Here is a 15,746-nt window from a genome sequence, read left to right on the forward strand (position 1 = left end):
CCTTGTCATGGTTTGCCTCGTTATCTGATTTGGCTGCAATTACACTGGCGTACCTGCACTACTGGGGAGAGCTGAACATGACAGTCGATAGCATCATCCTCATGGGATCTGATACGGAACGGGAGGAAGGGTTTCCATTTCCATCCACGCTTCACAGTGAATCCCCCAGTGTACCGCCTTTGCCTCGTAGCCAGTGTCCAGACCCGTGTGATCACCCCACTGAGAGCCGAGCAATAGGAGCCCGGAGACGAGAAACAGTGGCTTGCTAGTGGATGCAGGAGGGCTGCAACGGGCTTCATAGGTCACGTCTCGGGGGGTAAGTTTGGGGGGTTATTCTTGGGCCCTTTGGGTATCAATAACATGAGAGTAAGTGAGCCTATCGCGCGAGAGACAGCGGCCGTCGATGCCCAACCTGTTGGAGCTGCCCTCTCCGCGAGTCCGCTCTCGTCCAGTCTGAACCAGTGGATGCGGGAGGCAAGGAGCGAGAACCGCCAGGGCCGTCATGTTGTTCGCAAGGGTCCTTTGGGGTGTACCATGTGCTCACCACTGAAAGGACTCATCTCACCTCTTGACTTTGTATCTTTCCTTCCGTTTTTGGTCATCACCATGGCTTCGCCCATCAAGGTACGAAGGTACGTCATCCTTGGCCGTTTTGCCATTTGTTAGAGCGCTAAATGAGGGTAGGAATTGTGGTGCCTGAGGAGATAGCAAGATGTGGAAGGAGTCCACTCACCTCCCCACGTTGACCGTTTACCCTCAACGACATCTCGGGCATTACGGTATCCTCCCGTCTCCCTTGTCCAACGGTCGATTCATTCCGTATCCTTCCGTTCAGGCTTCAGCCCTCCGTCCACTGCCGTCCTACGCCACCTTCTCTGCTTCTCTCGGTGCTTCCTTAGCCACTGAACAATGATTTGCCGAACGGACAATGGCCCAAGCTGCAAGCCCAACCCCCACCGTCTGCGAGCCGTGACCGCCATTCCATTTTCGCTCATCAAGTTTCCCTTCCCTCAGGTCCCTCCAATCCGTCTGCTTCTTTTTTAGGGGAAAAAAAAAACTTCTTTTTGTTTTCTGCCTTCTATTGGGCGGTTCCGGCTTGCGGCCGAGCCGTAAACCCCTCCACCGGGCCTTTCATTGTCGTCTCCCTCTCCCTTGACAAGACCTGCCCGCCGCTCGCCTGTCTTCCGGCAAGATCCCCGTCCACCCAGACCCGGCGCATCGAGGTCACGACCCAAAAGGCCCAGAACTCTGAATCTCTTGTCATCCTGCTCACCTCTGACCTCATTCGCCGGTCGGACGCCGTCGTTCCCCCCAGCGGTCCTACACTGACAGACGCATACCCGGCCACACTTCCCAACTTGCCCCCCCCCCCCCCCAAAATGGCCCCAGTCAGTGAGCCACTGGGCCGAGAGAGCGCACAGAGAATCCAGTCGGAGCACATCGGCTGGACGTGGGGTTGGGTTTCGCTTCTGAGCAATCGTCCACCTTTGAACTTCCATTCCGTGACCCTCTCTTCTCTGTACTGGCTAGTATCTTGCCCTTTTCTGCCCGCCCTGAGCGCGCGCGCCGCGTTCCTATCAATCCCCAGACTCTTTGCAATTCGCAAGCCCCAGGTCTTCTTCTAAACCAGTCCCTCTCGGCCTCCAGGTACATTGCCCCTAGTTTAGTACACCGAACAATACCTTAGCCCGTCTAGCCTGTTGCCTTCTCTTGAGTCTTGGGCACCGAGAGAAGGCAGTAGACACTGGCAAGCAAGTCTATCAAGTTTGATAGAGTCCGTGAGGTGAGAAGGAGAGTTCGAGGCGGTCTAAAGCCAAACGGAACCCCTGCTCAATGCTCCCTCACTCTGTCCGCGCCCCACGTCTCGTCCGTGTCTTGTTCCAAGGAAGCATTCTACGGCGCCGTCTGTCCGTCGCAATAGTAAGTGGCGCCCGTCCGTTTGCCGTTCTCAGGGCTCTCTCGGTTTCGCCAGATTTGGATCAAATCATCGCCACAAGACATTATGAAAAGACACTGGCTACGGATGATCTTCCGAATAGTATTAACAAGCCAATGCGAGAAGGTTTACTATTACCGCACACAGAATTACAAGACGAATATGGGCTAGCAGGTTTTCACCGTGAATCCCCGAAAGTATCTTTACCTAAAGGGAACAGGGACAAGAGGACTTATCTCGCCTTGGCATCATGATCTCGCTCTCTCTCCCTCTTCCCCTCGGCTCACTCTTCAGTCTTGCTCGTTCTATAATCGCCGAAGAGTATGGCCGCTCCCACTCGCCAGAAAACTTGCCTGGTTCTCTCTTGCTGACTGGGCCCGTTGACCACACACCCACCCCGTCCCTATCCTCGGCCACCCTCCACAAACAAGTGACCACACACCCACCAATGCGCATCGCATCCCACCCGCAACGGGCTGCTCTTTCCTACCGTAGTCCAAGGTATCCGTAGAATCTAGGTAGGTACGAGTGCTTCCTTCCTTCCTCTGCCTCTCCAGCTCCACTCTGCTGTCTCCGTCTCGTTCCCCTCCCGTCCTTGCTGTTCTCGCGCCGTCCGTACCGTCCGTACCTTACCGTACCGTACCGTGGTGACCCTCTTCCTCCGTAAGCTCCCATAGGTAGCCAGTCTGAGGTGAAATCCCGATTCCCTCAGTCTCTTGTTCTTTCCCCACTGCCCTCCCAACCCTGGACTGGGATCTCGACCCGGGCCAGCCTGACCTTCCACACTACCCGCGACCTTACATTGCCTTACTACGACTCTCCTCCTTCCCCCCCGTCCCATGTCCACCGTATCCTTCTCGAAGCCAAGCAAAGTACCTCACCCCCGGCCACCGTTTCTAACCAGGTACCTCATCCCGGGAATCGCGCAGAAGTGCCGCCTTTGCTGTTGAAAATACAAAACCTTCCCTCTTCCTCCTCCAGCTCTACCTTGCCCGCCCACCAAGAAAACGAGATCACACACCACACACACACACACACACACACACACACACACACACCATTACTGCGTACTCACACGCACACATTCATACAGACACTATCCGCACTCGCTCGCCCATCCAGCGTCAACCGTACATACCTACATACATATACATACTTTCGGCGCCCCATCCTTCAGACGGTTTCCCTATCGTTGCAACACACATTTGTTTATTATTGTCCCATCATCCCTCTTCCCCACGTCGTCTCACTCTCGACGCAGCTCATTTACGCCGCTTCATCGACTCGACTCACACACACATACTCAAGGCTTTTCCCCCGCCCTGTGTATCTGACCAGACCAGCTACTTTTTCACCTCGCTACAAGATCTGGAGTGCATCGCAGCGCCGTAACACTCGAACAAAAAGAAATAACCGATTCCCCGAAAGCCTGTGAGTGTGTTTCTCCCCTTCAGAGCCGTTGTTCCACCTCCTCGTCCTGCACGCACTGCCCTTTAAAACTTTCCGACCACCCTCCACCCGCACATCCTCTCATCCCATCCCCACCAACCTCTCTTATCACTCATCCCGCTCGACCACCTCCGCCCTCTGCTTTTTCCCTTACTTTCTTGCCCTCAACTCAACCCGCGTACGTTTTGCTTGGCTCTCCGAACGAGTCTCGCACAAAAAGCTCGCTTCTCGCCTCTGACTGCAAGTTTCCGCTGCGCAATACATGCATCTTTGCCGCTCAATACACAGCAGCCCAAGCGCATACTCCTCCATACCCTCGTCTGCAATTCTCAGAGTGCGCAGCACCCGTCTCCACATCTCACTCACACCCAAAAATAAACCCTGGGCCACCAACCGTCCTCACCGCTGCGCTGCACTCGACTAACACGCCCTCGCAAGATTAGAAAAATTGGCACCATTGCCATCACAGCACAACATCGCAGTCCACACTCGACTGCTGATTTCACATAACCAGAAATGGTCTCAACGTACCAGATGCCGTCCTTCTACAGACCGACACCTTTGACTGTAGACACAACACAAGCGCAAAAGTACTACGAAGAGGAGGACCACAGCATCCTCGACGAAACTATCTTGGATCACAGCGCACTCGACTCGGGCCTGGAAATGTCGCCTCCCATGGTTGATAGCAGAAGAGATTCCTTCGCCGTTGGCGGCTCTCTCTTCTCACCAAAGACGGAGGACTGGCAGTCAGTCGATATGCAATCCGTGCCATCCAACAACCCTTTCATCGAGCAGCAACACAACAACAACCCCTTCATGCGCCTGGATCATGCTCAGCCTTCCCCTTTCGCCCCTCAAGGCAACGGATGGTCTCTGAGCAATACTTCTGGCTCTTGCACTCCCCTCCAGCAATTCGATGGCATGCCGGCTGAATACGACAATGGCGCTCCCATGTTCCAAAGGCCCGTCCCGGGCCAGACGCCCTTCACCAACCCCACCGGTCAAATCAATATGTTCGCACCCATCGGATCAGGCAACCAGTCCATACCAACTTCACCGCAGAAGGGATGGATCGGCCAGGCGGAATCTATGGCCAAGAAGATGCGCCCTGGTAGCCCTACCATCCGCTCACACAACGATATGCGAAGGGGTGACGGCATCCGCAAGAAGAACGCTCGCTTCGATATCCCGGCCGAGCGCAATCTCAGCAACATCGATCACCTCATCGCTCAGTCCACCGATGAGCAAGAGATCAAGGAGCTCAAGCAGCAAAAGCGACTGCTGAGGAATCGCCAGGCAGCGTACGTGCACACTCACTTCCTTTCAATTCCACTTACTAACATTGCAACAGCCTTGACTCTCGCCAGAGAAAGAAGCAACACACCGAGCGGCTTGAAGATGAGAAGAAGCAATTCACCGCTGTGCTCACCGATCTAGAGGAAGAGATGGCCGACATGAGGAAACAGATGGAGCAGCTTTTGAGAGAGAAGCAGTTCAACCAGGACTACATCGAGTCACTCACCATGGAGAAGGAGGAGATGATCCGCTCCCACACGATCGAAACCGGCGAACTCCGGAAGAAGGTCAGCGTCCTCACCGACCACGTCCAGCGTCTCGAGAGCGCCGCCATGACTGCTCCTGCCAACAACAACTACGTATCTGGCTACGACGACATGGACGGCATGACCATGCCGGGCAGCTGGGACAACGTCAACTTCCTCGGCGAGTACCCCATGGAGCAGGAAGTCAAGCAGGAACTCCAGGTGGTTCCGAACAAGAAGGCTGATGTTTCCTTCCCCGTCGATTCCGAGAAGTCTTCCTCCCAGGGTGGTATTCTCTTCATGCTCTTCCTCGTCGGTGCCTTTGTTCTGTCCAGCCGCTCTACCCCTGCCATTCCCCGGGTCTCCGAGGACGTCCGCGCTGAAGCTGCCACCCTCCTCGAGAACGTATTCAAGGACGCCGGCGTAAACGGTGCATCCAACACCCTGAACGCTCTCGCTCCTCAGCCTTCCGGCGGCTCGTGGGTCGACAACTCGGCCATGCCTATGAGTGACACCTCAATGGGCGGTGTCGCGCCTTCGATGCTCGGCCAGCTTGGCGACTCTCTCACCCAGCCTACCGATGAACAAGCAAATGAGCAACTCTTTGGACTCTCGGCTGCTCAGTACAACGGCGTCAGCTCGCAGGATTTCCTCAACAACGCCCCCGAGCGCACCACCAGCCAAGGACGCAAGAACCTTGCCGATGCCCTCTCAGCGATGCGGACCAACAAGCAATCCGCAGCCGACGTCTACACTAGATCACTACTTTGGGATCAGATCCCTAGCGAAGTTGTCAGAAACTTTGCCAAAATGGTGTCCGAAAGCAACAGCGCGAAAGCGGGCGCTAACGAATAACGAAGACCAAAAAAATTACGATCCCATGATCACATCAACGAATCTCAACTCTTAGCTCAAAATATCATTCTACCAAACATCCTTTTTCCTTTCAGCCGAAGCTCATCATACACTTCTACCGCTCCCGCGGACAAAACCCCAGACATTGTTGCTCACGCACCAAACAATCCTCTTTTCACCGCCAAATGATCGAAGCTCTTCGGACATACTTACTTTCCAACCGCTTTATTTTTGTGATTTTCATTTTGGGACGCCATTTCCCTCCGGTATCTAGCAAGCGAGCGAGCATTCTGGATTTAGTCTGATATCTCTGTATTTCACATATCTAGTTGGGTATCTATTGCTCTTTTCAGGCAAGGAGGGACGGGGGAGAAGAGCATGGGAACACGGGACGGCCAAGCTTTTCCAACGTTTGTACAATGGGGGCAACGGGGTTGGCTTGGAAATGGAGGGGTGGTCACACGGAATCTTGGGTTACCGGAGGAGAGCAGGTCTCACACAACGAGGGACGTCATCTCACAGGAGACGGAGGAAAGGAGAGGGAGGTGGTGTTCGGTTGGGAATCATGTTGCTTTTGCTCTTTTGTCTGATTTTCCTTTTGTTTTATTTCCTTTTATTTCCTTTTTTTTGGCCTTGACTGGAAAGATGGACAGCACCGCACGAAGTTGCAGATTGTTGACGAGAAACGAGAAAGCGTCTCGCGACGAAACGTGGAAACGGAAATGAGTCGAAACGAATCTCATGATCAATGACAATCAAACGAAACGAAATTTTTACCACGTCACTACTTCTACGAAAGCCTTTTTTTCTTTTGATATTTTCTGCACATCTCATTGCGACATAAACCGACACTAGTACCGGCACACACGCGCACAAACACCAGGACAGACAGTAGGAGAGAGAGAGAGCATTTGGATATTCGGGTAATGAGCAGTCAAACAGCCTGCCGTTGGCCCCCATCTTCTTCATGTTTTTGCCCCCTCGCCTTTCCTTTGGCGTGGGGGAGATCATTCTATTCATGTAGCTACTTGCAAATCTCCAACAAAGATACCAAGGATTCTCCATTGCCTTACTCACCATTCCTTGAAAACATGCCTATCTATGCTTTTACCATGTTGTGACGCGCAGTAGCCGACCATGGGAACAGATGACACTTACAGGTTCCTTGCTACTTGTGAACCCCCCGGCTCCAGGTGAGGTTGAAGTCAAAGACTAGCAAGGAGTCATCGTCCCTCGTGCGTCGCTGATCGGTTGATCCGATCCGCGAGGAGCGCAGGAAACCTTTTTGACGCATGGGGAGGGAAGGGATTCTCGGTCAACGTCTGGGGGAGGAGGAAACTGGCTAGGCAACACCCAATGCGGACCAAGCCTAGAGGCTGAGTACCTAGTATAGTAGTGTAAGTTCCTAGGTACATAGGTGGGTTCCCTGCCGAGGGGGGGCGATGGCGGGTTCCCGTGTCATATAACAACGGTTCTACTATGATGATCAACGTTTTTGGGTCACTCCTCGGTCTGGGTGGCTCGTTATTCGGAGTAGAGTTCGTTGAGGGGATGGGAATGGAGGGGCGAAGTTACGAAAGCAAACAAGCCAACGCCGGTCCGGAAACTTGGAATGAGGGCCGAGGATAGAAGCGTGACGACCTAGATATGGACGGCGAGGAGGACGAGCAAGGGAAGGGTGGGGCAACGGGAACGAACGAACGAAACGAAACAATGTACACAGGGAAATCATGTTGAACGCAGAGGCGAATGAGGCCGTCTATTGGTTCTCGTTTTGGGAGTGTACGTGATAAGATGGGCATTGTAAGGTCCGATGGGGTTGTGGCTTGGGCGATGCGAGGTGTGGAGAGTGGAGGGTGAGAGGGAGGGTACATGATCGTTCCCGGTTTCCGAAGTGTGCGTGCGAGTGTGACTTGTTTCCGTTGGTCAGTGGCAGGTCTTTTTTTGGTCTTGGAACGACTCTCGGGATCGTTAGTGTTGAAGAATATTGACCACTGAGATGCGAGAGAAGTGGGTGAGTGACCAGAATTTCATCATGGTATTTTCCTGCCTACCAGCAAGGTTTCATTTCCACTTTCGGGATGATCCATTCTTGAAATCCGGGAATAGCGCGAGATGTCCCCCTTCTGCTTGAGGCAAAGCAAGAGTAGTATGTGAGGATCGGGGTGGTAATGGAGGGAGACATGCGGGCGTTAGCGTTGGTCGCATGAGGAGGGCAAGACGATGGACGGGGAGGGATTTTGGAGATGTGGGATTGGTTGATAATGCAGCTTATTCTGCTTCGTGCGGCGCGTGAGAGCTGGGTGCAAACGAAGGGGGGGTTGACTGGGATGGACGGGCTGAGATATTCTGCTGCCTCTATACTAGTGACATGCAGGTTCAAAGAGACGGACTTTTTCGCGGGCTTTGGTTAGAATCTACCTTTCCGTACCTAAGGTGAGTTGAGGGCCGACTGAAGATGTGTGTGTAAGTCTAGAGGCGGAGGCGGAGGCGGGGATAAATCTGGGTGGCTGGGAAAGGGGAGCTTGGGTGAGCATGGAGAGAGAGAGCTTGGAGCTTGGGGCAAGTGAATTGCATTAGGTTGAGGATTTAGATCCGAGAGCTTTTGGAGAAGAATGGTATTGTTTCCGGCTGGAGAAGTATACCTAGACTACAGAGTAGCGCCGCCGAACTGCCTTGTTTCGCGCGGTGATACAGACGCTGCGGAAAGATGTGCCGTGAATGAGAGAGGCAAGCCACACTTGTACGCGCAACGCTAGAGTAGTCACTCGGGCGGTGCGGGTGGGAAGGATGCAGATGGTGGTGGTGGTGGTGGTGGTGCTTTTTGCCAGGATTTCTTTTCTTCCTGCAGGTTGTCTTAGAGACTTTACGCCAAGAGTAGCTTGTCTTTTTCCGATGAGCTCACTTGCGTCATGGAAGGGGACTTGGGTGAGAGGGAAGGTGAGGTGAAGTGAGAAAAGGTCAGGCACTCCGAAGAAGGGACAACTGAGATTCTCCCGTATTTCATTGGCATTGTGAGATGTCCCATGTGGTGGTCATGATGGTGGTGAAATGTCAACGAGCCGCGCCAGGTCCATCTAGGCGTCCTCCAAAATAGGAACGTAAGACGACAGGCAGACACATAACAGGCCTAGAAACAGAAACCCTCTGTTCCTCGCGTGGGCTTTTCCATTGAAATCATCACCTCCATCGTGCGCAGAGGCACACCAGAACAGGGGAGGAAACACCACCCACCCACCCAACCTGTCGTCGCTCGTATGCGTGTCTCAGACACTCTCGAGGCCGCATGCTTGAGCTCGCGCTCACGGGAGCCAAGATGTGTTGCAGTTGCCCAGTGGGTAGGCAGGCAGGGCACGGGGGAAGCAGTGGTGGGAGCCCGTCACGGGTTTGAGCTGATGACTGGACATTGTGGTTCTTCTTTTCACTGGGTTTGTTGATTTAGAGGTCATCTATCTGTCTCTCATTCCACGGATGTCTCTATTCCCGTATGCACGCCGACCTCCTTGTCCTGCATGAGTTCGCATGATGCTTCCTAAACCCAGCTGCAGGCAGCGAGAGCCACCGCCGCCGCTACCGCCGCTGCTGTTGCAGTGCGTGATACAGAGAACCATGCGAGGAGGGCGTGTAAGTCGCAAATTGTGAGTACCCATGTATACGTGCAACAGAGAAGGAGGAAAACGCCAGAAGAATTCCGTGAGGTGATGAGTGAAAAAGTCCATGTTAGTCTCACCGTACTTTCCTCGGAGGCGAGAGATGCTAAGGCAAGGTCAGGATCTAGGTCAAGGACCGGTGAATACATTAGTCTCAAGGTGTGGATGGAGGCGAAACGGTTCTGCTCACTGGGGTTTCCCGCATCTTACTGGCCTTGTCTTCACCTTTAGAAGATTGCACTTGTGCTGTTAGGTGCAGAAACGGTCTAGTGGCGATGGGGGTTTCTTCCGATCCTTCGCTATCGTCCGCTCGGCTTCTTCTTTACTGCTATCGCATCGCGAGAGCAGGTGAGCAGAAGATAATGAAAAAGGGAACATCATGCAAGCCATGAGTTAGCCTCACGTCGCCGCGATGCGCAAAGTTCGGATGGGAGGAGAAAGTGAAGACGGAAGCAGCAGTTCGTCTCTTTTCTTGCAGGAGAACATCCTCTCCCCTCCAACTTCCCCCCTTTCCCGACATCGCGTCTCGAAGCGGAACTAAGGTGAAGCCAAGGTGAGTCTTGCGATGTAATCTAGAAGAACCGGTCGACGGGATTGCTGACGTTGCACCTTTTCATTGGGCCGTTGCACCTACTTAGCACCTAGCTCTTCATGAGCGTAGTTCCCAAGAGAAATTTCTCTCTTCCCACTTTTGCTGCAAACGGGCTTGACGAGATGAACTGCTGCTCCGTGACTCCCTCAATCTTTGCGGAGAATTTGGGAAAAAAGGAAGATGGACCCGATCGATCTTCACCCATGCAGAATTAATGCAAGAAGAACGCGCGCGGCACGTGTAAGTTTGTCGGATCTGGATTGCGCGGAGATGGAAAGGAGATGTGCATGGCAAATCACCCCCCATGCCATTCCCACTTCCCACTAAGGCACGTTCTACTGCAGTCTCCAAGATTCTTCTGTTCGATTTCAGGTGTGAGTTTCCGAAAGAACGGGGAGGAAGTCAATGACGATGCATGCTTGCCTCGCGTCTTCGCTTCTTTTGCGCGCTTGAGTCAAGGTAAGATGCAAGCGCTGCCACCGTTTCGCTGGGCTTGGTCTGTACTTTGAGAAAAGCGGAATCGATAGACGGTGAATACGGATACAGACGGTCGTACGTTTATTTGGTCGTTCTGTCTTTGCTGGTTGCTCAGGCGGTTCTTGGTATAGACGGTCATACCTACCTCCTCAACTCACCAGATCTTGACAGAGGACCCTCAAGTAATCTATTCCATGGTCCCATTCTCAGACACCGCCCTTAGATTCAGAAAAGACCGGGGGAAGTTCAAAGACATGTCTCATCGGCTCCTGGTGACTCACTACAAACAATATGTTTCTCGAGGACGAAACGCCGTGTAACCCTTGAGCGATACCCTTCGTATGGCTCTCCACACAGGTACCCCTGAGGTAAAGGGGGACCCGCAGGAACAAACACAAAGGCGAGAAAGAAGTAAGGGACGGATGAGCGGCTGAGGGCGAGGAGGTAGCTAGAGTGAGGTAGGGTATCGTGGTAGTTCATCGTGGAACTCCATGACGTTTGTTTGAGCTTGTTCACAGTGGCAGCGCCAAAAGAGTTAAGAAGAGTAGAAGGAACGAAAGAACGAGAGGGGTTTGACGTTACGATGCTACGATTTTGCAACGTCTGCGTATCACCCCGCCCTGACAGCCCCGCGCTCTCTATATGCTGCTGCTGGAAGAAGCAAGTTCGTGACGCCTTGGGAAACCCAAACGAGACTCGGACAAAATTGAGATATTGGTTCGGCCCGGCGAAAGGCACGGTGTGCTTTTCCCTCCCGTGTAGTTACCCGAGTCGGGTGCACCCGTTCTCCGTGCCCCGTGGCCCCGTCTTCCCGGCTTCCGTCATCAGTCATCAGTCACATTACCCGCAAGATAGACGGTCGATGGGATCTCATTGAATAGAATGCATCGCTTTTTTCTTAAAATATGAATGCCTGTGGTGACAATGCGGGGTATGTAGAACAGTAAAATAATAAAGCAAGAAGACAGTATCAGCCTTTGCGACGGCAGCCGGGAACTTGCTATAGGCATCAACATGGCCACAAGCTCCGTGTCTCGCATACAGTATCCAGGTGCTTAACCTGCAAGTCCATCCCAACGAATACTGAAGACGAAGCAAAGGCTTCACGAGAGGACCAGAATCTTGCCCCCCCCCCCCACCCCTTTCCCTGCCTCGCCGGGAGCCAGCTTCTCTGCTTTCCCCACACTCGCGAGACCAAAAGGTTTCGCCCGTCCGACGGCGCACAGCGTAGAGCACGCCGACAAATCGCCGTTACCCACATGGAGTACCTGTGTCTATTTGTCGCCGTACGCACCTTGTCCCGCCTGATGAGATCGCCGTGGTACTCCTATCCCGCTAGGTGAGGGCGCTCAGGAGAGGGGTAAGGGGACAAAAACATGAACTCAGCAAGGGAAAGGCTGACAAAAGAGCCATGTTTTGTGTCCCCATTCCTCTCTCCCCCTCCTTTCGACACCGTCGCTGTGCTTCGGACACATAATCAGGATGGCCCAAGGAACGGCCGAAGCCTCGTGTTACGATCTCGCATGTTGGGCGAAACCGCAACAGGAAAAGACAGGGAGAGAGAAAGTGTAACCGCCGGGTAGAAGCTGAGCGGGACTGCCGAACCGGAATCGGAACGTGCCACCCGTTTCGAGTATGTGATGCTGTGTCACCGGTGGTTCAGTCATTTCATGCACACACTGGGCCCCTCTGTTCCGTGACTTGCTGCCTCCTTATCTCTACTTCTTCTTCTTGTCGCCGGCATCTGGGTCGTACTTTTCCTTCCAGATCCTATTGAGTTTGCGGGTGGTTAGCCTTTGGGTATCACAGAGGAATTCTGGCCACACAGGGTGGTGCTAGATTGTGTGGGTAATGGCGTCAGGAACGCAAAGATAGGGGGAGAAAGGACAGGCGAGCAAGTGAACTGGCAGGCAGGCAAAAAGTAATCGCGACGAATCGCAGCCTCGGGAAGCAGCATCGAGTCTTCGCGGGCGCTCTGGGGAACGCGGCGTAGCACAGGAGGGCTTGCAGCGGCAGGTAACCGCGTGCAGCTCCGGGAAAGCTGACGGTCATCCAAGTTTGAATGACAGGGCGAGCTCCCACATTTTGGGGGGAAGGCAGAATAAAACAATGCCTTGGGGGCCTATCAATGCCGCAGCGCGCAAGTCATCCGCGACAAGGGAGCTGCAGCTTTCCCCCCCTCTCCAGTGATGCATGCGCCGAATCCAACTATGGGGAAAAGCCCCCTCAACGAACCAGTGGGTAAGAAAGAAAGGAATGAACAAACAGGCTCGACTTACCATGAATTGCCTAGTGTTTTGTTGCCGTTCTTTTCAGCCAACCGGTAGTAACGGGCTGCTGCGAACTGGACATGTTGTCAGCCTCATGTGATGACATTGAGCATGCGTCCTGCGCGGGTTCCTGTTTGCGGCCGTCTTTTAGGGTCGCCGTATTGATGCCCAACCTGGACCGAAGCAGGTTGCTGACAACCCAAGTAGGACGTCAACCAGTATCAGCGTGCTCTCTCACGCATCTCATGACATGTGTGGTCTCGCTGAGTGCAAGCCACACAATACCTGAGGCTGCTGAGGCTGATGCTGGCTGCCCCTAAAGACCAAGTTCTGGACCTCACGTCGCAGGACCCGGTAGACGCAATGCCGCTCGAAATGATGGGTGATATGTGACCAAACGTACCTTGTCCTTTTTGCATCCGAAGCCTTCTACATAGCACCAGGCTACCTCGTTCATAGCATCTGAGACGAGCAAGGCGGATTAGCGCACCGCTGCACATTCATTGGGCCTCAACGCCTCGGAGTGCATCATCATGGCAGACTCACCAGTATCTCCAAGGTTCGCCGCAGTCTCATAGTACTATGACGACGAGATGTCAGTTCTAGACCTTCGAGGCGTATCCACCTTGGGCTTCCAAAGGCATTCCTAGCCCCCCTCTCCCATCCTCTGGTCTGTGGACGGGATAACTCACCTGCTTTGCCGCTATTGGGTCCTTGGCTGTGCCCCAGCCGTGTCGAAAGGAATTCGCCAACTCGAATATGGCCAGAACGAGCTCGCCCTTGGCAGCACCACCCTTTTTAAGCCCTGCCTTCAACGCCATCTGCTCGACGGTTGCCGCATTCGACGCCGCCGCCGAGAGGTACTTGATGGCCCCTTCTGGATCTGGTTCGCAACCCCATCCGTGCCTATCAAACCCTGTCAGCAAATCCGTTCAAATAGCCCAAGTATCGTGGCACCTGTAATGTCATGCTCCAAAAGCCCTCCCAGTCCCCACGATGCAACATGATCCCCCGGCGAGCCGTGGCGCGCCCCGCGCCATGATCCCGTCTTATAGGTACGGGAAAAGTGCCGAGTAGGAGCCAAGACCAGTCCACATGCAAGGCAGAAGGCAACTCACCTCAAAGAGAGACCGTATAGAAACTGGCTCAGGGTGTTATTCGCCCCTTTCGGGTCAGCCAAGCGGGCAAACATGGCCGTCGAGTTCTCGAAGTCTCCCGCCTCGTGCAGCCGGATAGCCTCCTGAATATCCTCGTCAATGGCCGGAGACGAGACCGCCGCGCCCTGCGTCCTGCCTCTCGTCATATCCCCTCCACCGCCCGCGTCGTTCGCCAACGGCGTCGCGGGCCTGCTCTTATTCGCCGAAGCCAACATGGTCGCGCGCTTCTCCCACTGCAGCTCGTCCCCCTCGCCACCCTCGGCCGTGGTCACAATGTCGGGTAGGTTCTGCGGGACGTTTTCTGACGAGGCGGGCGAGCGGCTGAGGTGCAGCCGCTCCGATAGCCGTCTCCCAATCTTGCCATTGTTCGAGTGGGAGTTGGAGTTCGAGCTCGCCTGCGAGGAGGCGGACGCGCTGCGCGAGCGGCTGTTGCCGAAGAAGACGTCGAGGCTGCGCCGGGGCTTCTGGCCGCTGCCGCCGTCGTTGCCGTTCGGGTTCAGGTAGTGTTCCTTGCCGTCGTCGAAGCCCGGGGGTCCGCTCGGGGGGTGGATGACCTCTTGGGTGTGTGTGTCTGATCGAATGAATTTGAACTCGGGGGCCGCCAGCCTGTCTACTGCATCCCTGCTGCTGTGCTCGCCGTTGTCGAGTTTCTCCTTCTTCTTGAGAACGTCGCGTATGCCCATGATGACGTCGGGAAAGAATTAGTGCTGATCCAGCATGTATGCTTGAAGCTCATGGACTAGGTAGGTCAGGTCTAGAAATAGGAGGGCCGGGAAATTAGAAATAGCGACAAGAAGAAAGAAGGTGTCTTTGGCAAAGAGCAATTGTTCAATTATCCATGAGTAAAAATCCAACAACGACCTATGTTCAACGCAGGACAGGCAGTGTTGTCAGACTTGGTGCTATTCTCAGCTTCGGGAAAGGATGAAGAGAGTGTGTAGTCCAAGGGGCTGAGCAGATGGCGGTGCTGTTCAAAGACGCGAATCCTCCCACAAGGCAGCGGCAGCAGCCTCAGATCAGCAAGCCCCCCGATCCGACCACGATATGGCTGCCAAATGACGGGTCTCCATTAGCGCCTCGCAATAAGCTCCCCTAGCCCGCTGTCCGAGGGGGACAAAGGAGGGCTGATCAGAAGACAACATGTGGACAGTGGCGCCGACTGCTCCGACTGGAAATGGGGGCGAAAAAGGGCCAAGAGGGGTCTCTGGGCAGTGGGAACTTGAAGCTTGTGTGGTGTGTCAGCGCAAGGAATTGTCATCGAATGACGGCTGATTTCAGGAGTCCACAGGGGAGAGGAATGGCGGGGTAAAATTCTAATGGAAATTTTAATTGATCTAGTTGAGACACCCGCGAACAGTTGGGCCGGCCCGCACGCGGAAATGATGCTTGGCCCAATGTCACTCTTCCACATGGAGAATTCTTCCCCAATATCACATACTGATGAAACTAATAGTAGACAATGAATTCTATGTTTTTTCAGAATCAAGTTTTTCGAGACTCAAGGAGACATCAAACATCGACAGGACATAGAGTCTTGAAATGTCGTTCTGTTTTACCCCGGCTCATACCATGTATTATATTTTTGCTTCTGCTTTTCGTGTTCCATAATGTATATTTCTATCCATTTCTGCTACTTCTTTTCGGTCTTCTTTTTCTTCTTGTTCATAATCGTTATCATGATTATCTATTCTTTTCTGCTTTGTGCTTGGTATCTTGGTATCAATGCTCTGTTCCTGCATTTCCTTTGTGGGTATAGTTTGTGGTTTTCTTCCCCAATCGTTTTCGTAACCTTGAAGTATGTCCGCCGTCAAATGGC

The 15,746-nt window shown here is 53.7% G+C and overlaps 3 protein-coding genes across 3 annotated transcripts; 2 read left to right on the forward strand and 1 right to left on the reverse strand.

The window, feature by feature from the left end:
- Positions 1–360: 360 nt before the first annotated feature.
- CPAR01_03006 (uncharacterized protein) lies at positions 361–1,625 on the forward strand (the record flags this gene model as incomplete). Its single annotated transcript, XM_060487293.1, has 2 exons — positions 361–632; positions 1,193–1,625. The coding sequence occupies 2 exons, from the start codon at positions 361–363 to the stop codon at positions 1,623–1,625; spliced, it is 705 nt and encodes a 234-aa protein (XP_060354621.1).
- A 2,276-nt stretch (positions 1,626–3,901) lies between these two features.
- Positions 3,902–5,784, forward strand: CPAR01_03007 (bZIP transcription factor; the record flags this gene model as incomplete). Its single annotated transcript, XM_060487294.1, has 2 exons — positions 3,902–4,689; positions 4,740–5,784. The coding sequence occupies 2 exons, from the start codon at positions 3,902–3,904 to the stop codon at positions 5,782–5,784; spliced, it is 1,833 nt and encodes a 610-aa protein (XP_060354622.1).
- A 6,437-nt stretch (positions 5,785–12,221) lies between these two features.
- On the reverse strand, positions 12,222–14,613 carry CPAR01_03008 (uncharacterized protein; the record flags this gene model as incomplete). Its single annotated transcript, XM_060487295.1, has 6 exons — positions 12,222–12,273; positions 12,783–12,847; positions 13,177–13,235; positions 13,320–13,353; positions 13,466–13,679; positions 13,892–14,613. 6 exons carry the CDS (start codon positions 14,611–14,613, stop codon positions 12,222–12,224), a joined length of 1,146 nt encoding a protein of 381 aa, XP_060354623.1.
- Between the last annotated feature and the right edge of the window lie 1,133 nt (positions 14,614–15,746).

The sequence above is a fragment of the Colletotrichum paranaense genome, assembly GCF_030867605.1.
Source record: "Colletotrichum paranaense strain IMI 384185 chromosome Unknown Scaffold_2.1, whole genome shotgun sequence".
NCBI lineage: Eukaryota > Fungi > Ascomycota > Sordariomycetes > Glomerellales > Glomerellaceae > Colletotrichum > Colletotrichum paranaense.